Source organism: Argopecten irradians, chromosome 12 (genome assembly GCF_041381155.1).
Source record: "Argopecten irradians isolate NY chromosome 12, Ai_NY, whole genome shotgun sequence".
Lineage (NCBI taxonomy): Eukaryota > Metazoa > Mollusca > Bivalvia > Pectinida > Pectinidae > Argopecten > Argopecten irradians.
In genome coordinates this window covers 18689281-18711081 of record NC_091145.1, presented here as the reverse complement: position 1 = coordinate 18711081, position 21801 = coordinate 18689281, and the positions used below count along the sequence as shown (strand labels likewise).

The following is a 21801-nucleotide window of genomic DNA, read 5'->3' as shown; positions in this document are numbered from 1 at the left end:
TTTATTATTATTTCATTTATGGTTTCTTTTAAAACAATGATATATTTTGACAAAAAATAGTGTTATTTCCATACGTCATGAAAATGTATTTTCTTTTAAAAAATATTCTAAAATTAGAAAAATGTCTTATTTATTACTCCAGAAACATTTTTCCGGATTTTAAAACTGATTTTACTTTTATCTCACTGTACTGCATTTCCGGTTGTCACGAAACGTCAACAAGATAACCGCAGGTAGTGGTTGCATGTGTTTCAGAGTTATATTTGCTCATTGTACAACAGTTTGATATGATTTATGTAATTGTGTTTATTTGATAATGTTTCAGAAAGTTATATTTGATTATAGAAAGTTCATTAATGATTGATTGGAAGGTAAGTTTTTGGAGAATATTTGTCTTCGAGCCACTTTTTTTCCCCTCAGAATCCCCAATATCAGAAACACGAATCGGAATATAATTATGACCATCACTGATTGTGCTTAGACAGCGGAAGTAAAATTTCAATATATATGACATCTGCGAATTATGAAATTAAAGAAAAGTTACAAATGTTCTCAATTTTGGAATGTAGTTGTGCAACTTTAGAGGAGTGCACATTATCGGCTGATTATATTATTAAAAGTTACAGGTAGGATGTAACTTGTTAGAATTGTACTTGCTGTCAGCTAAACCCATATTTCTTGAGTGTCAAAGAAGGCAACTAAGCTTAGGTTGTTTTTTTCTTTTTTTCCTAACTGACTTTATTTTTTCTGACTTTATTTTTCCCTAATTCTTCCCTTGATACTGCCTCAATTTTAGTCTTGAATTGGATGTTTGCACCTATGAGGAAGTCTCTGGGTTCTTTCTCTTTGGCAACATAAATAGGTGCTTATTAGCATTATGGAGAGTGGGATGACTGGCTTGCTTGCTGTCAGCTAAACCCATATTTCTTGAGTGTCAAAGAAGGCAACTAAGCTTAGGTTGTTTTTTTCTTTTTTTCCTAACTGACTTTATTTTTCCCTAATTCTTCCCTTGATACTGCCTCAATTTTAGTCTTGAATTGGATTTTGCACCTATGAGGAAGCTCTGGGTTCTTTCTCTTTGGCAACAAATAGTGCTTATTAGCATTAAGTGGGATGCCTGTTAACGTATACTATATATTGACTAAATGAGGTGTGTTATTTGGTAGCATTGGCAGCATTGTTCTGTAATTAGATAACAATATGGAAATTAAGGGCAAGAGTCTGACAATAATTCTACGAGAGAAAAAACACGAAAATACTGATCATTACATAGCCTTCAAAAACATACTAACACATTGCACATCAGGAAAATGACCCTATCAGTTAAAATGTTAATAGAATGTTAAACCTATTTAATAAATTAATTAAACCAAACTTGCAATATAAATAACTACTTGGTATTGGATACAAAGAAGAACTCTCCCTGGACTATAATTGTTATCAGGTATCATGTCTGGATGTAATTCATTAAAATACATTTGTTTAAATAATTTAACACTCTTTGATTTATATGTTCTATTGTTTTCCTTGTCCCATTAATAATATCAATGTTATGTTTGATTTTAGATCTTGGAGGAAAGTTACACGTGACATGACAACAAGAAGTATGGAATGGGCAGTCTGTGGCTGTGGGTGCTTAGATATAACATCAAACACCAAGAAATAACCAATTCAAAGACATAGGTAAAGTGTTTGATTATTCGATTTTTATCCAAAATTCATCAAGTTTAATTAATACTTTACTGTTTTTTCTGTTACCTTATTTTATTATAAATATACACGATCTGATTGTCATTAAACTTATATAAACCACATACCATACATAGTGCAAAATATTTGATGGATTTTGAGCCCAAAAAGTGATTCTAAATTTTAAAAATACCGGAAATCTTCTCTTTTTAACATAGTTTTCTATTTCTTTTCATCCAGGACACTTTTTGTATGCGATAACACATACTACCCTATCAAGATGTTGGACCGACAGATCTTCACTGATAGCCATGCTAAGTCTATTCTCACTACCATGAACAATCTTCGCAAGGTCAACAAATTGTGTGATGTCATACTGCGTGTGGAAGGGCGAGACTTCCCGGGACATCGTATAGTGTTGGCAGCCTGTAGTGATTACTTCTGTGCCATGTTCACCAATGAGGTGCCAATTTACTTGATCTTTTAACCTTATCTAATATCGGGGTATTTCTTCCTATTAATGGAAAGTAAAAATTTTAACCATTTTCATGTATTCATAATTATAGTCACTTGGATTCCTGTCATGTTCAGGATTCAGAAATGTTAAATATGTTAAAGTCTGTCAGGATGACTGGATTTCAGTTTTACAAAATACATACATACTTTCAAGACATGTTTAATTGACTGAAACAACAGCTGTTTGGGGGACTTCACCAAAAGTTGTGTAAAAGTTGAGATACTAAGATCATATCCTATATATTGTCAGTTGAATAGATTACCGTATTAACATATATTTGCTTTGTCTGGAAATCAAAGCTTATAAAAGGATGGAGGATACAATAATAGCAGCTGAAAGTTTGGTCCGATCAGTGAGATATTCTAAGTTTGTGCCACATTAATGCAGACAGGATAGTTCTAACTACTCTTTCCTGTTTATTCTTCATTGTATAAAACTGGTATTAATATAGAGGTTTCACTGTGTAGATGTCCGAGAAGGATAAACAGATCATTGAGCTACATGAGATTTCCAGCAGTGTGATGGAAGTGTTGTTGGACTTTGTTTACACTGAGACCGTCAACGTGAGTGTTGAGAACGTCCAGGAACTACTTCCAGCAGCGTGTTTACTTCAGCTTACAGGTACATTCATAATAGATTGATTTACGTTTTTAACATTATTTTCTTCATATTTAAATTCACTTTTTGCTGTCAGAAAACATATTTCATTTATTATGTAATATGTATACTCTTCATTTGCTATATAAATCAATTTATTGCTAGTTTGTGAGTGAAACTTGGGTCACCTTTCTCTGAAAAAATATGATGTTATAATTGCAGACATGTAGCTTCACAATCAATACCTCTCCGCAAGTGCAGATGAAAACTCTTTGATATGCAAAGACAGAATATGTCCAGTTTAATGAAGCTTTTTGACATTTAACATCTAACCTGAAAAATTGATTTACCTCCATTTACAATATATTTGTGAAATGGATGAAATATATTACATATTTGCATATTAATATCTTAATTTATTATCTATTTGTGGACTTTTTAACTGTTTAGGTGTAAAACAGGCATGCTGTTCGTTCCTAGAGAAACAGCTAGATTGTACAAACTGTCTTGGTATCAAGGTGTTTGCTGAACAACATTCCTGCGAGTTATTGCTGGCTGCTGCCGAGTCTTTTGGCCTTAAACATTTTGAAGAGGTCCTTATGCAGGAGGAATACAGAAACCTGCCATTGGAGCAAGTTCAGTGTCTGATAAAGAGTGACGAACTCCAGGTAAGATCTATTCCGTCTTTGCATTTTACAGAGTTAACTCCCTTATGGGTATGGGACAAAGAAGTAATTCCAACCGTGTGGACAAAAAAATGTCAAATTTTCGAAGCGATCTGTCCCCTTTTTCAACACACACAGAACAGACACAATTACATAATATGATACAAACAGTAATTTGGGACAATGAAAATAGACAAATATTTAGCAGCACAATGGAGCAAAATTAACCCTTAAGCAAGTGGCAGCCGAAGGCCGGATCTACCAACATGTAGCCATGATGTTCAACAGAAACTACGATATGAGCAGTGACTGGAAAATGTGCCACATGTGACGCCAAATGTATGGCGAAATTTATAGGTAGTACTCATTTGTATAGGATACAAGTTTAGTCGCCTTTCCTCCCAGTGTGTTCAAAGGAGCAAAATTCAAAATTTAGTCACCTTTTACGGGGCAGCATATGCAAAGGATCAATAAAATATAGAAAAGAACGAGAAAATGCTGGAAGTGGGGATATGAATTAAAAAGCGAGTGATCAATTGATGTCAATTTGTAACATATATATATTTTATGTTCGCTAATGCCTTTGGGATAGCAGGTCTGTAGATAGATAATCCAGAATCTCTCTCAATCAATGCTTGGTTTGTGTCTAGTAGGAACAGTGCTCAATCGCAATCACCTACATGTCTTTCAAACTATGGCTGGGTTAGTTGAAATGTCTGGCAACGGTATAGTCAGGTTTGTTTTGTTTGATAGACCAACGGTGATTGTTGATTCTGACGTTGAGTGGACTGCAGGTTTCCACAACATATTGCATTGTGCATTTCCAACACAAGAGGACATTGCTGGATTTATATGTCAGGTTCTGTTGGATGTTGTATGCTTTGTTGTTGATTGCACATTCAAAGGTGTCTGTGGATGCTGTGTATATGGACACATCTCAAGCACTGTTTATTGTTGCATGTCTTGAATGAACCTGTTAGTGCAGCAGGAGCAAGAGAAGGAAGTTTGCTGCTCACTACAAGGTCTTTTACATTTTTTGGTCTGCGGTAGGCTAGTAGCGATGGTTCTGGTAAATACGCCTAAGTGTGGTTGATGACTCGATGATTGTCCAGTGGTTCCTAAGGAAGAAGGGAGATGTGGTAAGTTAGGATGGAATGTTACCACACAGGGAACGAGTTGGGTGGCAGTTCCGGTTTTGTATACAAGAAGATTGGCTCTATCTATGGCGCGAATCTTGTTGGCTCTATCTAGGGCGCGAACCTTGTCAATTTCTTGGTAGATCAGATGTGATTTGTATCCTCTAGAGAGAAGGTGGCATTTCATCTTTTCACACTGACGTTCAAAGATGGTATTGTCAGACACTATTTGTCGGATTCGTAAAGCTTGTGAATAGGGAATGCCAGCTGAAAAGTTTCAATTAACTCTAACTTTCTATGTGTTACAGGTAAACTCAGAAGAGCCCGTGTTTAGGGCTGTAATGACATGGGTAAAATATGATGCAGACAACCGTAAAGAGTATCTCTCCCAGCTGCTGCAGCATGTCAGACTAGCTATGTTGTCGGCACGGTTCATTACCGATGTGGTCGATGATGAGGTAAGGATTAGACCCTGTATGAGAGATGCTGGAGCCCTGTAGTAGTTAATATGTCTGCCCATCCGTCCAGTCTTCCGTCAGTGTGTTCATAATGTGTGTCTGGAGATTTCCTTGAAAACCAATAGGCTAATTGTTTTAATGGTAATAACTGATAATATATAGAAGTCCAATAGTATTTTAATTTTACTCTCGAAATCCAAGACGGTTGCAATGACCCTAAAAGGGATCAAAAATTTGAAAATTATCCAATTTTAACGAAAATCTGTATACAAGAATTTTTAATGACACTGAATCCAATGGTCATAGTTTTAAAGAGGTCTTGAAATCCAAAATCTCATAGGCCATTTATTCCAGCTAAGGGTAAACTTATGGGGAAGGGGGCTGGGGGGGAGGGCTCTTTATTGAGGATGTTGGTTTCCTAGTTAGTGTTTATATCTATATACAAGTGCTACTGGTTAACGATATCAGAATTAGATTGACTTTGCAGTTACATATATTGTCTGCTCTATAACACTATAATTTCCATTTGTTGATCTGCAGAAAGCAATTTCTGATTTTACTGAATATTTCATTTCACTATTTCCAGCCACTGATTAAAAGATGTCATGAATGCAGAGATCTGCTGGATGAAGCAAAGAAGTTCCACCTGCGACCAGACCTTCGCTCTACGATGATAGGACCTAGGATGAAGTCAAGGATAGGTTGGTTTTCAAAAGCTGTCTTATTACAATTATTGACATGATATGAAGTCAATATAAGGATTTATTATAACAATTATTGACTTGATATGAAGTTAATATAAGGATTTTTATTACAATTATTGACTTGATACGAAGTCAATATAAGGATTTGTTATTACAATTATTGACTTGAAATGAAGTCATTATAAATATTTGTTATTACAATTATTGACTTTATATGAATTCAATACAAAGATTATATTCTGAAACTATATAGCATGCACCAATTGAAGACGAACTACCAACTAATCATAGCCCAAGTATAAAAAAATAATGACCAAGGGCGTAGCCCGGGTTCACATTATTTGAAATTCTACAAGAGAAATATAACACCATATGGACCGAAACAAAGGCCCTTAATTTTTATGAAAATATGGCATGTATGCAATAGGCTAATTGTTTTAATGGTAATAACTGATAATATATAGAAGTCCAATAGTATTTTAATTTTACTCTCGAAATCCAAGACGGTTGCAATGACCCTAAAAGGGATCAAAAATTTGAAAATTATCCAATTTTAACGAAAATCTGTATACAAGAATTTTTAATGACACTGAATCCAATGGTCATAGTTTTAAAGAGGTCTTGAAATCCAAAATCTCATAGGCCATTTATTCCAGCCTAAGGGTAAACTTATGGGGAAGGGGGCTGGGGGGGTGGGCTCTTTATTGAGGATGTTGGTTTCCTAGTTAGTGTTTATATCTATATACAAGTGCTACTGGTTAACGATATCAGAATTAGATTGACTTTGCAGTTACATATATTGTCTGCTCTATAACACTATAATTTCCATTTGTTGATCTGCAGAAAGCAATTTCTGATTTTACTGAATATTTCATTTCACTATTTCCAGCCACTGATTAAAAGATGTCATGAATGCAGAGATCTGCTGGATGAAGCAAAGAAGTTCCACCTGCGACCAGACCTTCGCTCTACGATGATAGGACCTAGGATGAAGTCAAGGATAGGTTGGTTTTCAAAAGCTGTCTTATTACAATTATTGACATGATATGAAGTCAATATAAGGATTTATTATAACAATTATTGACTTGATATGAAGTTAATATAAGGATTTTTATAACAATTATTGACTTGATATGAAGTTAATATAAGGATTTTTATTACAATTATTGACTTGATACGAAGTCAATATAAGGATTTGTTATTACAATTATTGACTTGAAATGAAGTCATTATAAATATTTGTTATTACAATTATTGACTTTATATGAATTCAATACAAAGATTATATTCTGAAACTATATAGCATGCACCAATTGAAGACGAACTACCAACTAATCATAGCCCAAGTATAAAAAAATAATGACCAAGGGCGTAGCCCGAGTTCATTATTTGAAATTCTACAAGAGAAATATAACACCATATGGACCGAAACAAAGGCCCTTAATTTTTGTATTAGATATGATAATTATTTGAAATGTTTGCTTCGTGCTAAATAATATAGAAATGCATGGAGAATGGCTCGAATGCATCTTCTCGGGGTATTGTTATAATTGCAATATCAACTTGGGAATGACGTCACAATAATTATATCGAATTGAGTGTGACGTCACAATAGGGAATATTGACCCATGTTTCTAAAAATGGAAACATCGAGTCAATATGCTTTCTAAAAATGAAAACATCGAGTCTATATGCTAAATGTCGCCCTCCATGTGACAGTGTATCAGCCAATGAGAATGGCAGAAAATCAGAGCTTATCTGATATATTAAAATATGTGATAGCCGATAACGTTTGTGCGGGACCAGCTTCTCTAGTTAATGATAGAAGATAATTCTTTGTAATCTGCGGAAATGACATTAACGCAGGATATCATCTTTTAGTATCATTCCATCACCAATAGAAACAATAGTCATGCACAAACATTATTAAGTGTCACCTGGTATGTGAATTAGTCCTAATCACAGTTATTGATATTTAACCACAGAAGTTACTTGTAAATTAATTTTAATTAAAGAAAAAAGTAACAAAAGCATACAAACGCCTGTTAACTACATGATTTTTCGTCTTCTGTAAAACAAATAAAAAACAGTACAACACAATCGTTTCTTATAACATTTATTATTCCATTGATCAAATCCATCCTCCAGTAAATGAAAAATATAAGTGGGGTCTTTGTCTTATTTTCAGACCCCCCTCCCTCCCCCAACTCCTCCAAATTCTGGAATTTTTTTCACAATATATGTGTGTGAGGTTTATTTGTGAGAGTGTTTTATTTTTGGTGAAATACAGTATGCTGTTGTTATGTGTTACAGGGACTGACGACATTTTGGTGGTGATGGGCGGGTTCGGGTCACACCAGAACATGGTAGAGGTTGTGGAACAGTATGATCCTAAGTGTAGTGACTGGAAACGACTCCCGGTAAGTCACCGATACTGTAGGGTTTTGGTCCTTTTTTACAAAGTACTACTAGTCCTGCCCTCAATGTCATGAAACAGTATTATGTCTAACACAGTCATATGTCTAACACAGTCTTATGTCTACATCATGTAACACAGTCTTATGTCTAACACAGTCTTATGTCTACATCATGTAACACAGTCTTATGTCTAACACAGTCTTATGTCTACATCATGTAACACAGTCTTATGTCTAACACAGTCTTATGTCTAACACAGTCTTATGTCTAACAGTCTTATGTCTACATCATGTAACACAGTCATATGTCTAACACAGTCATATGTCTAACACAGTCTTATGTCTAACACAGTCTTATGTCTAACACAGTCTTATGTCTACATCATGTAACACAGTCATATGTCTAACACAGTCTTATGTCTACATCATGTAACACAGTCTTATGTCTAACACAGTCTTATGTCTACATCATGTAACACAGTCTTATGTCTAACACAGTCTTATGTCTAACACAGTCTTATGTCTAACACAGTCTTATGTCTAACACAGTCTTATGTCTAACACTGTCTTATGTCTAACACAGTCTTATGTCTAACACAGTCTTATGTCTTATGTCTAACACAGTCTTATGTCTAACACAGTCTTATGTCTAACACAGTCTTATGTCTAACACAGTCTTATGTCTAACACAGTCTTATGTCTAACACAGTCTTATGTCTAACACAGTCTTATGTCTAACACAGTCTTATGTCTAACACAGTCTATGTCTAAAGTCTTATGTCTAATGCAGTCTTATGTCTAACACAGCCTTATGTCTAACACAGTCTTATGTCTAACACTATCTTATGTCTACATCATGTAACACAGTCTTATGTCTACATCATGTAACACAGTCTTATGTCTAACACAGTCTTATGTCTAACACAGTCTTATGTCTGACACAGTCTTATGTCTAACACAGTCTTATGTCTAACACTTATCTCTAACACAGTCTTATGTCTAACACAGTCTTATGTCTAACACAGTCTTATGTCTACATCATGTAACACAGTCTTATGTCTACATCATGTAACACAGTCTTATGTCTAACACAGTCTTATGTCTAACACAGTCTTATGTCTAACACAGTCTTATGTCTAACACAGTCTTATGTCTAACACAGTCTTATGTCTAACACAACACAGTCTTATGTCTAACACAGTCTTATGTCTAACACAGTCTTATGTCTAACACAGTCTTATGTCTAACACAGTCTTATGTCTAACACAGTCTTATGTCTAACACAGTCTTATGTCTAACACAGTCTTATGTCTAACACAGTCTTATGTCTAACACACAGTCTTATGTCTAACACAGTCTTATGTCTAACACAGTCTTATGTCTAACACAGTCTTATGTCTAACACAGTCTTATGTCTAACACAGTCTTATGTCTAACACAGTCTTATGTCTAACACAGTCTTATGTCTAACACAGTCTTATGTCTAACACAGTCTTATGTCTACATCATGTAACACAGTCTTATGTCACTGTCTAACACAGTCTAACACAGTCTTATGTCTAACACAGTCTTATGTCTAACACAGTCTTATGTCTAACACAGTCTTATGTCTAACACAGTCTTATGTCTAACACAGTCTTATGTCTAACACAGTCTTATGTCTAACACAGTCTTATGTCTAACACAGTCTTATGTCTACATCATGTAACACAGTCTTATGTCTAACACAGTCTTATGTCTAACACAGTCTTATGTCTAACACAGTCTTATGTCTAACACAGTCTTATGTCTAACACAGTCTTATGTCTAACACAGTCTTATGTCTAACACTGTCTAACACAGTCTTATGTCTAACACAGTCTTATGTCTAACACAGTCTTATGTCTAACACAGTCTTATGTCTAACACAACACAGTCTTATGTCTAACACAGTCTTATGTCTAACACTGTCTTATGTCTAACACAGTCTTATGTCTAACTCAGTCTTATGTCTAACACTATCTTATGTCTAACACTGTCTTATGTCTAACACAGTCTTATGTCTAACACAGTCTTATGTCTACATCATGTAACACAGTCTTATGTCTAACACAGTCTTATGTCTACATCATGTAACACAGTCTTATGTCTAACACAGTCTTATGTCTAATGCATCTATGTCTAATGCACAGTCTTATGTCTAACACAGTCTTATGTCTAACACAGTCTTATGTCTAACACAGTCTTATGTCTAACACAGTCTTATGTCTAACACAGTCTTATGTCTAACACAGTCTTATGTCTAACACAGTCTTATGTCTACATCATGTAACACAGTCTTATGTCTAACACAGTCTTATGTCTAACACAGTCTTATGTCTAACACAGTCTTATGTCTAACACAGTCTTATGTCTACATCATGTAACACAGTCTTATGTCTAACACTGTCTTGTCTTATGTCTAACACACAGTCTTATGTCTAACACAGTCTTATGTCTAACACAGTGTCTTCTTATGTCTAACACAGTCTTATGTCTAACACAGTCTTTATGTCTAACACTATCTTATGTCTAACACTGTCTTATGTCTAACACAGTCTTATGTCTAACACAGTCTTATGTCTACATCATGTAACACAGTCTTATGTCTAACACAGTCTTATGTCTAATGCAGTCTTATGTCTGACACAGTCTTATGTCTAACACAGTCTTATGTCTAACACAGTCTTATGTCTACATCATGTAACACAGTCTTATGTCTAACACAGTCTTATGTCTAACACTCTTATGTCTAACACTATCTTATGTCTAACACTGTCTGAAGTTTACACTTATATAGCCAATCATTTGAATCAAAGATGATGTTGCAAAAGGTTCAGTCATTTTTCGATGAAATCCAGGATTGCTTTCATCAATTTGATTGATAGAGTTGAAGCATAATTATAGCTAATATTACATAAATGATGTATACATGTAATTAAAATTATTACGTGGACTGATTCCAGTGATTTATGTGATCAAAATATAATCATGACATTAGAACTTCTGAAATTATGGTTTTCTGTTTGCATATGTAATGTTGATTGAATCCATCTTAGAGAGAATAATAATTTCAGTATCTTATCTGTTGTCTCTCCTGTTGTACATTTTGACAGAATTTGACTAAAAGAAGAAGATATGTTGCGGCGGCCTCGTTAGCAGGGAAGGTATATGTGATAGGTGGTTATGATGGACAGTCGCGTCTCAACACTGTCGAGTGTCTAGATATATCAGCTCAGGAACCTGTTTGGCAAACTATAGCTCCAATGTCCCACCGGAGAGGACTGGCGGGGGTTTGTGTTTATAAAGGTAAGTACATAGTTAGTGTATAGAGGATGTAGTTTAAAAAGCATACATTGAGGTTGAAGTTAGTGGCATATGGTCAACCAAAGTCATTGTTGTTAGCCTTTCACCAGTAAAGCTTTCCTTGTTAGCCTATATACCACTTCTCCTATCTCACTGAGATCCTCTGTTCATCTGAGAAGGCCAAAAATGTATGAAGTAAGTCACAAATATGTTTAGGTCGATGATGATGTTTCTGTTCTTAAATGTGAAGAGGTATAATCAAATACAGCATTAACAGGTGATTTATACAGGCCCATTAAGCCTCTTGTTCACAGAAAATATTTTTTTATAATTCTTCGGTTAATTTTTAGCCCACCATCTGATGATGGTGGGCTATTCAAATCGCTTTTTGTCCGTGGTCCGTCCGTCCTTCCGTCCGTCCGTCCGTCCGTCCGTCCGTCCGTTAACAATTCTTGTTATCGCTATTTCTCAGAAAGCACTGAAGGGATCTTTCTCAAATTTCATATGTAGGTTCCCCTAGGGCCCTAGTTGTGCATATTGCATTTTGGGACCAATCGGTTAACAAGATGGCCGCCAGGCAGCCATCTTGGATTTTGATACTTAAAGTTTGTTATCGCTATTTCTCAGAAAGTACTGAAGAGATCTTTCTCAAATTTCATATGTAGGTTCCCCTAGGGCCCTAGTTGTGCATATTGCATTTTGGGACCAATCGGTTAACAAGATGGCCGCCAGGCAGCCATCTTGGATTTTGATACTTAAAGTTTGTTATCGCTATTTCTCAGAAAGTACTGAAGGGATCTTTCTCAAATTTCATATGTAGGTTCCCCTAGGGCCCTAGTTGTGCATATTGCATTTTGGGACCAATCGGTTAACAAGATGGCCGCCAGGCAGCCATCTTGGATTTTAATACTTAAAGTTTGTTATCGCTATTTCTCAGAAAGTACTAAAGGGATCTTTCTCAAATTTCATATGTAGGTTCCCCTAGGGCCCTAGTTGTGCATATTGCATTTTGGGACCAATCGGTTAACAAGATGGCCGCCAGGCAGCCATCTTGGATTTTAATACTTAAAGTTTGTTATCGCTATTTCTCAGAAAGTACTGAAGGGATCTTTCTCAAATTTCATATGTAGGTTCCCCTAGGGCCCTAGTTGTGCATAATGCGTTTTTGGATCGATCGGTCAACAAAATGGCCACCAGGCAGCCATCTTGGATTTTGATAGTTAAAGATTAATATCGCTATTTCTCACAAAGTACTGAAGGGATCTTTCTCATATTTCATATGTAGGTTTCCTAGGGCTCTTGTTGTGCATAATGCGTTTTTGGATCGATCGGTCAACAAAATGGCCGCCAGGCTGCCATCTTGGAATTTGATAGTTAAAGTTTGTTATCGCTATTTCTCACAAAGTACTGAAGGGATCTTTCTCATATTTCATATGTAGGTTTCCCTAGGGCTCTTGTTGTGCATAATGCGTTTTTGGATCGATCGGTCAACAAAATGGCCGCCAGGCTGCCATCTTGGAATTTGATAGTTAAAGTTTGTTATCACTATTTCTCAGAAAGTATTGAATGAATCTGTCTCAAATTTCATATATAGGTTCCTCTATGGCCCTAGTTGTGCATATTTCGATTTGGGACCGATCGATTTACAAGATGGCCGCCAAGGAGCCATCTTGGATTTTGATAGTTGAAGTTTGTTACTGCTATTTCTCAGAAAGTACTGAAGCGATCTGTCTCAAATTTTATATGTAGTATGTTTGCAAAAGTTTGAAAAGCAGAGAAAAGATCCCTCTTTCCATTGTCAGACATAGATCATTCTTTGGTGGGCGCCAAGATCCCTCTGGGATCTCTTGTTTATGCAGTCAAACCTATATGGATCACCCAAGAGACAAAGAAACAAAGTGTCTTTGTTTATAATGAAGTAATTTTTGAAGGGACATTTCAGTCTAAGAGAACATTTGAACATAGTTCAGAAACAAACCAGTTCTAATAGAAATTGGTTTAGTTGGTTTTGCTGTAGTATACCAGAAAAGCCCACTGTAGTGAAATGTATGTGAAATGTTCAAACTCACTTACTGTCCGCCATTACACATAGTGGTTAGATGTCTTGTATGTCAAACCCTGGCCCTTGCCAGTGTAGTAAAGAAATTTTTGTCAAGAACTACTCAAATCGCTCTTACAGTAGTGTTTTAAATTTACCTAATTAGATGCATGTTCTTGTTTTGAATAATTTCATCAACTACTCAGTGGTTATGTAGAATGTAGGAATGTGGAATGTAGAACAATACATTTATGTCATGTTTTGCTTCGTGGTTATGTAACAGAATTAGCCTCACTGTGTTGTCCCTTTATGCAAGAGTTGAAATGTGTTGATTGACCATATAAAAAACCCTATAAGAAAGTGATATTAGTATGTAATGTACAGTATGTAATACAGAGGTGGTCTTTAGGACAGGTTTTAATGTTTGACAGGTGAGATATATGTGTGTGGTGGCTTTGACGGCTTTACTCGACACACAAGTATGGAGTGTTACAACCCACACACAAACCAGTGGCACATTCTCAGTGGCATGGCCGTTGGGCGGGAGGGGGCGGGACTGGTGGTGGCTGGCGACAGGATCTACGGTATCGGAGGATATGATGGTGTCAACCTACTGGACTCGGCCGAGGTTTATGATCCCATGAAGGAGGAGTGGTCTAACATTGCACCTATGTCGACCAGACGATCAGGTTTGTAATTGTTGACTTTTCTATGTAAGTTTTATTACATATACAGTCAAAAATTGTTGACTTGACATTGCATGAGTCAAAATTTTGCTTAAATCCGCTGAGTCAAAATTCTGCTTGTCATGAGTAACTTTGAATAACTTTTCAAGTCTCAATTTTCATCCTTCTATAATATATTCATGTATTTTTAATTTAGATTAATCAAATTTTATTGAATCAAAACTGACCAAATTGTCAGGTTTCATGCTTGCACACACATCTGTACCTATTCAATGTCTAAAAAAAATCTAGCATACACAATGTAAAATACTAAGTCATCTGCTGTTTGATTGACATCAGGGGAACTGTCAATTCCACATCAGTCAAAGCAAATTTCCAGTCCTTCCAACTGATGATCATTTGAAAAGATATTTTTTGTCTCCAAAATGAATTTCTGTCAAAAGCCCTCCTCATCAAAATAACCTAATATGCATTTGACCATAGTGACCTTAATGTATTAACAGGGGCTGGAGTAGCAGTGGTCAATGACCTAGTGTATGTGTGTGGAGGATATGATGGAACAGACCACCTAGCCAGTGTAGAGAGCTATAACATACATACTGGACAGTGGTCAGCAGTCACACCTATGATTGTCCCTCGCTGTTACGTCGGGGCGTGTGTATTACGGGGAAAGTTATTTGTTGTGGCAGGGTAAGTGGATTTCTTGTTATGCTTTGTTCTTGAAACGATGCTTTGCTCATCAGCTATGACCCTTTTAAAATGTACTCACCTACAAGTAAACAGCCTGTGATGAGTATTCGTGTATGTTTATGAGTATGATGGCTTTCAGATACATTTGTTTGTCTTTTTGTGATGATACGGAAATCAATGCAAACTCTGTGCTGTTATCAAGCTAAAAATTAAAATAAATGATGCTCGAAGTGGTTTAAAGAATAAGCTAGATGGCTGATGCTGCATTGTTGCGCTGTTGCATGGCTGGATTGTTAATGCGATAGCCCGACATGGCCGAAACACTTACCATAAATAAGTCCCAATTTTTATACTAAAATGTATAATTTATGTTTCTTATTATGTGTGAATTTACTCAAAAATCTTTAATCATTTTAATTCCAAGGATTATAAAATGTGTTTTCGTATTTCATACGACTCTTAATGGTAATTAAAACACTTTTTGCTGTCTTTGTAACCTTGCTTATTTATTATTTATTTTTTTTTGCAAGCTATGACGGTATTGCCCTGTTGAACACCGTGGAGAGCTATGACCCAACTACTGGTAAGTGGGAACTTTTAGACAGTGCCATGAAGACACAGAGGTGTGACGCGGGAGTAACCGTGGCACGGAAGTTATGACACAGGTCCTCCGGCGGTGCTACCAGGATTTTGGAACAGCTGCCTACAGATTCTTTGGAGGAGGATTTGCGAATTTTACATATTAAAAGTCCCTGAGTGTTAAACTTTCCACTTAATCTCTTGGATACAAATTTAACTCCCAATTATGTCATCGCAATTGTGTGTAAAATGTCACTGAACAATTGGCTACATTTACGTCATTTTAATATGTTCCATAGCCTTTTTGAGATTCGTGGATTGACTCATTCATCCCTGAAGATTCATAATAGACTCTACCAGTCTTAGATTAAGAAATTTCAATGGGTTTTTAGGGTTGAGTGTGATCACCTTTAGGGGTTGTATCCATTATACAGTACCTGTATACAGTGAAACCTGTCTATAGAGACCACCCAAGGGACGTTGGAAAAAATAATCTTTTTAGTCAAGTGGTCAAATTGTGTTTAAATTGTTCATTTTGAACAATTAAAAAGTGGTCCTATTAAGGTATTCTTTAAACTGAAATGGTATAGAGACCAGTCAGCTATCAAGACCTTTTTTTGCACTGTCCCTTGGGTGTTCTCTATAGACAGGTTAGACTTAATGTAACTTGTACAAGTGATGTCAATGTTCATTGAATGTCCTACTCTTGATGTGCAGGATTTAAAAGATAATAATTACACAAGCAATATGAAGTCTGGTGGAGTATCAAAATGAAAATGTGGAAGTGATTGTTTGCTACAAGATCTGAAGGACTTGTGTGAAATGGGTTCCTGGTACAAATCATATTGTGATGCAAGATTGGGTTGTTTTTTCTGAAAAAAAAAATTGTTCCGTGGCTTTGCTGCAAATATTTATACCTAAAGACAATACACATGCTTAAGATGCCAATCTTGCCTTTGAACTTTTTGTGACATTTCAAAGATAACTATATGTGATTTTTGAGTAGTTGAAACATGAACTTATGCTTTTTCACAACCCATAATTATGTTTTTTTACAGTCGGGACTAATTCAATTTTTACCAAAATGTTTGCCACAGATACTCCAATTATGACAACTTTATACAATTTATTTCTTCCACTTTCTTCCACCATGAAGAGCAACAAAACTGAGGCCTCTAATTGGTCAAAATTAAGATGGTGCTTGAAAAAAGATTAATATTGGTACAAAGGGGTTATGAAGGATACTTAACGACTTGTCTGTGGGGTCGTTTAGGGGATAGAAGGATACTTAACACCTTGTCTGTGGGGTCGTTTAGGGGATAGAAGGATACTTAACACCTTGTCTGTGGGGTCGTTTAGGGGATAGAAGGATACTTAACACCTTGTCTGTGGGGTCGTTTTAGGGGATAGAAGGATACTTAACACTTGTCTTGTCCTGTGGGGTCGTTTAGGGGATAGAAGGATACTTAACACCTTGTCTGTGGGGTCGTTTAGGGATAAAGGATATTAACACCTTGTCTGTGGGGTCGTTTAGGGATAGAAGGATACTTAACACCTTGTCTGTGGGGTCGTTTAGGGATAGAAGGATACTTAACACCTTGTCTGTGGGTCGTTTAGGGGATAGAAGGATACTTAACACCTTGTCTGTGGGTCGTTTAGGGATAGAAGGATACTTAACACCTTGTCTGTGGGTCGTTTAGGGATAGGATACTTAACACTGTCTGTGGGGTCGTTTAGGGGATAGAAGGATACTTAACACCTTGTCTGTGGGTCTGTCTGTGGGGTCGTTTAGGGGATAACTTGTTATGTATGTATTTTTTGTTTCAAATTTTATTTATTACTTTGAAATCATCTTTGAAATCTCGATACTCAAGGGGTTCTAATCACTAACAATCTCTACACCCCTGGACTATCTCATAGTAACACTGGAGGCAACAGAACAGAACAGGTCATTTGATTCTTTGATGCACATTAAAAGAGTCATTAATGGTACATTGTGGTTGACTGTGTGGCTTTGAAGTTGGGCGTAGCTCTCTCTGTAGTCTTCAAAGGAAATTTTGCTGGCCTGTGATTGGTTCAGATGTTTTCCTCTGAGCTGCCTTCTGTTTTACTTTGAGATAGTCCAGGGGTGTAGAGATCATAAGTGATCGAAACCCCTGGAGTATCGAGGATGCTTTGAAATGTATAGTTGTTTGTTTACAGGTAAATGGCGTATTAATTTATATTTAACTTAATACTGTACTTCCCAGTCTGATGTATGATATGTTTGTATTTTATAACATTCTGATCCTTTAAGTTCCTTTTGACCAATTGTTGTAAAATATTTCCGTACCGGTATATTCTTAATGAAAAATTCCATAAATGGGAACAAGTACACTTTGTGGTATGTATGTGTAGTAAAAACGTATTCTTTATTGTGAACAATTTTGGTTGTAGGATTTTAATACATGATACATATTCATATGTATAACGTTAGTATGAAGTTGAAATATGAAATGAATTATTAATCTACTCAGTTCTGTTTGTCTTTTTCTGACAGTATGAAATAGTCCAGGGATGGATATAATTTCAGTGATAGTAACCCCTAGAATATTGAGGATGTAGCTTAGTACCATTAGTTGAAATGGTTTGTATTAATACCATACAGTTGTCTAATTTCAAAAGTGAAAAAATTGCCGATTAACTGTTCAGAATTTATTCACGGAGGTTTATTTTCTCGAATTATCTATGTAACCCTTGAAATTGTCATTTAGATGTAAAACCATTATTTTGATTTTCGCAATGTTTTAAATATCACAAATTTGGATGGATCAACGAATTTAGTGTAACTAAAAGCCTCACAAATGTAAGCAACTATACAGTAAGTAAATGATATCGTCTCATTATGTAAATCATCATAATTTCTTATTGTTATGCCTATTTTGAAAGTTGTGCTGTTAATATTTTTTTAATGGTTTGTATTAGATATTGACAAATAATTGAATAATTGTGTCTTATTATGGTATGTCAATTATCTTTTTCATATTTTTCTAATTAGTGTTTCAAAATTTTGTTGCACATATTGTTTTAAATATGAATGCATGGATTAAGGTTGTATATTTTTATATCATTCTGTAATTGTAAATTGTGTTCGGTTGGCCATTCAAGCTGAAGCAGGAACTTCAGTTTTAATATAAAATAGTGACATCATAGATATGATATTAATATATAAACATTCTTATAGTGCTTAATGATATGTATATTGTAATGGTCCCTGAATAAGAAAATGTCTTCAATTGATAAGATTGTCTCTCTTGTCCAGATTTTAATTGAATTGTATCTGAATTATATAAGTTTAGTATCTAAATTATAAACAGTAGCTTTTTGGATGTATTTCTAAGGGAATCTCTAAATACAAATTCTTGTTTGATCACAGTTTTCATATTCTGTCTTTGCATGTTACAGAGTGATCTTCCTTACTACAGAGTTGTCTCCCTTGTGGGTATAGGTATATACCTATACACAAGGAAACATAACTCTGTAATATACAAAGACAGAAGAATATGATTATCATACTTATCAGGACCCTGTATCATGATGCAGATTTTCAATTTCAAATGGATTTGGCATCAGGCAAAGCCTCCAATACAGATACTTGTGGTATTTATTGTCTTTGTTGGTTTATCCACTATTGCTTTCATGAAATTTCCACAAAAAATCAATAAAACTGTACATGGTAACAGCTGATGGTATGTAGAAGTGCAATAGGGGTGTCGATTTCTCCTGAGAAATCCTACATAACTACCATATATATGACATACAGGATACTGAAGGTCTTGGTCATAGTTTTGAAGGGATCTAAAAATCACTGCTGCATAGATTCACTTCAGTCACTTTCTGACAGATACATCAGTTTTCTAGATGTTTTATTTTTTCATTTAATCTAATAATTAAAAAATATTAAATTATTTAGTTAAATAAAAGGAGAATACCTTTGGGAGACAGTATGATGCCTTTTTTGAGTAAGATGAAAATGTATGAATACATGAACATGTACTGAGAGTGTCAAAGCTATACTAAAATAGACTTTATTGATGATTAAATACAAATACAGCTGGTGCTATCAAAGACAAGAGGAAATTTATGATAATTAGTTTAGATGGGCTGTATCTTGCCTGTACCGTGGGTACCGTATTTACCGTAATTAGCGCCCTTCCCCTATAAGCACTCCTCCCCTTTTCTGGAGAAGAGTTGAAGTTATATAAACGCCCCAATCCCACTAGATTTAACAATGTTTTAAAACATGTAATACCTGTAACATAGCATTGTATCCAATATTATATGAACTTGCGATTCTTCACAAGTGAATCACGACATAATAATGTGTCTCCGGGGATAAAAGGCATATTCATGTATGTGTTTACTGTAACAGATTAATGTACCATGAGTACAGAAAGATTTAAACTATGGCTGACTTTTTTCGTCCACAACTTTGTCACAATTATTTAAAGATGCTCCACCGCTGACAAATGGTATTTTTTCACTATCAAAAACAGGAGCAGACGATTTAGTATTTTTATTCAGTTACAAAAGTTACTTACTTTACACCATTACCACCACCATTGGAAAGTTTAAGCTTCTAATTTTACTTCAAGTTAAAATTACAAAAAATAATTAATTGCATCCCGAAAAAATTCCGTGGCACTATATCCTATATGGAATGAAGTACTGATTTGGCATGCACCAAAGGCAAAATAAATTATTTTATGTAATTTTTTGTGTTAATTAGACATACACTTACACGATTAAACACCAATTATTGTTCAAGTGATGAATATCATTTATGCTCTGTCGGCGGTGGAGCATCTTTAAGTGCCCTGGACACTTATTATGGCCAATACGGTATATATTCTTTACCACTAGGTTAGCATTGAGATTTATCAAAATGTTTAGGCTGCATCGATCTTAGACTGAAAGTATTTCCAAATTGTTGCCCACCAGAGGGAAAAAATCACATAAACCAATATGAAAGGCACATTTTTGCTTCAATGGCCACTTTGTCATTCCCAGGCATATGGAATCAAAAGCTACATGTAGCTAAGTAAAATCCATTGTGAATATCTAATGTATATAATTTAAAAAAAAAATGCCCTCATCAATGTCACCATGAAAGGACAAATTTAAGACAAGACAAATGTTTTGTCTAGTTTATATGAAAATTCTACATGTATGAAAGCCACTTCAGCATATTTTGGCAAATTCGTAATTTTATGACTTGTCAAACATTTCTCTCCTTATAGTATTCTTTTATTATAAGCACTGCCAGTTAGTCCTTAGGATCATTATTTATTGTTGTTAATTTTTCTCACAAATATTATATTATTATTGTTTGTTATTTTCTTATTTATTCATTTTTTTTTAAATCCTAGACTAGAAGTCCATTTATTGTTATTTTCATAATTCATAATTATTCTTATATCATGCATTACATCATTACACACCAAATGTAGATGTATATATATAAAATACAATACATATAAAGATAAGCAGATGTAATTGTTATGTATTACATGGTAGTACACATCCACTCAGATGATTTTATGTTTTGTTTATTTACTCATTCACCCACGAAAACATATTTTAAAGCTCTTCCACCTCAATGGTTGGAACACTTTCTTATCAACATATGAGAAGGTTTTTTTTCCCATTATAACAACATAATAATCACAGGTATCCTGCCATTTTGATTTTTGTTTCGGTTATAAGAAAACCGCGACTGCAAATCAATTTTCCAAACATGAAAATTGTGAGATATTTTCACATAAACCCCACTGTTTCTATCCTTAGTAATACTAGTCTGGTCTCTCAAACAGCATTTTGTTGACACCATGTAATACAGCCCCAGCAATGAGTGTATTGTATGAAATAAACCAGTATTACACCGATAGATATTAAAGAAATGAGTGTATTGAAATGTTTTAAAAAATTTACAACACATGCCAAGATCTGTTTGAACTTGATGAGATAGATCTATTTTAATGTAAACTTGCTAATTATTGTGTTTGACTAATTTTCATGTTTTCTATATCAGATGCACTTTAAGTACTTTCACTGTGAAATAGTTCATTCCAAATGCAAAATTATACAGTGATACTTGTAAAAGATATGTTCTATGTAAATTTTAAAGTTTAATCATGGTAGAAAATCATATTACTTAAGCGATAAATAAGCGATAAAAGTGCCATGAAAAGAATTTTGTATACAGTAAATAATAAAAAGATGCCAGCATTTTATATTGATCAATGAAAATAATGTAGTTTTC

At 35.0% G+C, this 21801-nt stretch overlaps 1 protein-coding gene across 1 annotated transcript; it reads left to right on the top strand.

Moving 5' to 3' along the window:
* Nucleotides 1-192: 192 nt before the first annotated feature.
* On the top strand, nucleotides 193-16919 carry LOC138336222 (kelch-like protein 12). The gene is made up of 12 exons (XM_069285616.1): nucleotides 193-233; nucleotides 1567-1683; nucleotides 1930-2152; nucleotides 2674-2827; nucleotides 3254-3471; nucleotides 4913-5062; nucleotides 5649-5763; nucleotides 8080-8186; nucleotides 11318-11510; nucleotides 13977-14234; nucleotides 14735-14921; nucleotides 15452-16919. Exons 3-12 carry the CDS (start codon nucleotides 1970-1972, stop codon nucleotides 15579-15581), a joined length of 1695 nt encoding a protein of 564 aa, XP_069141717.1. The 5' UTR covers nucleotides 193-233; nucleotides 1567-1683; nucleotides 1930-1969; the 3' UTR covers nucleotides 15582-16919.
* Nucleotides 16920-21801: the final 4882 nt, after the last annotated feature.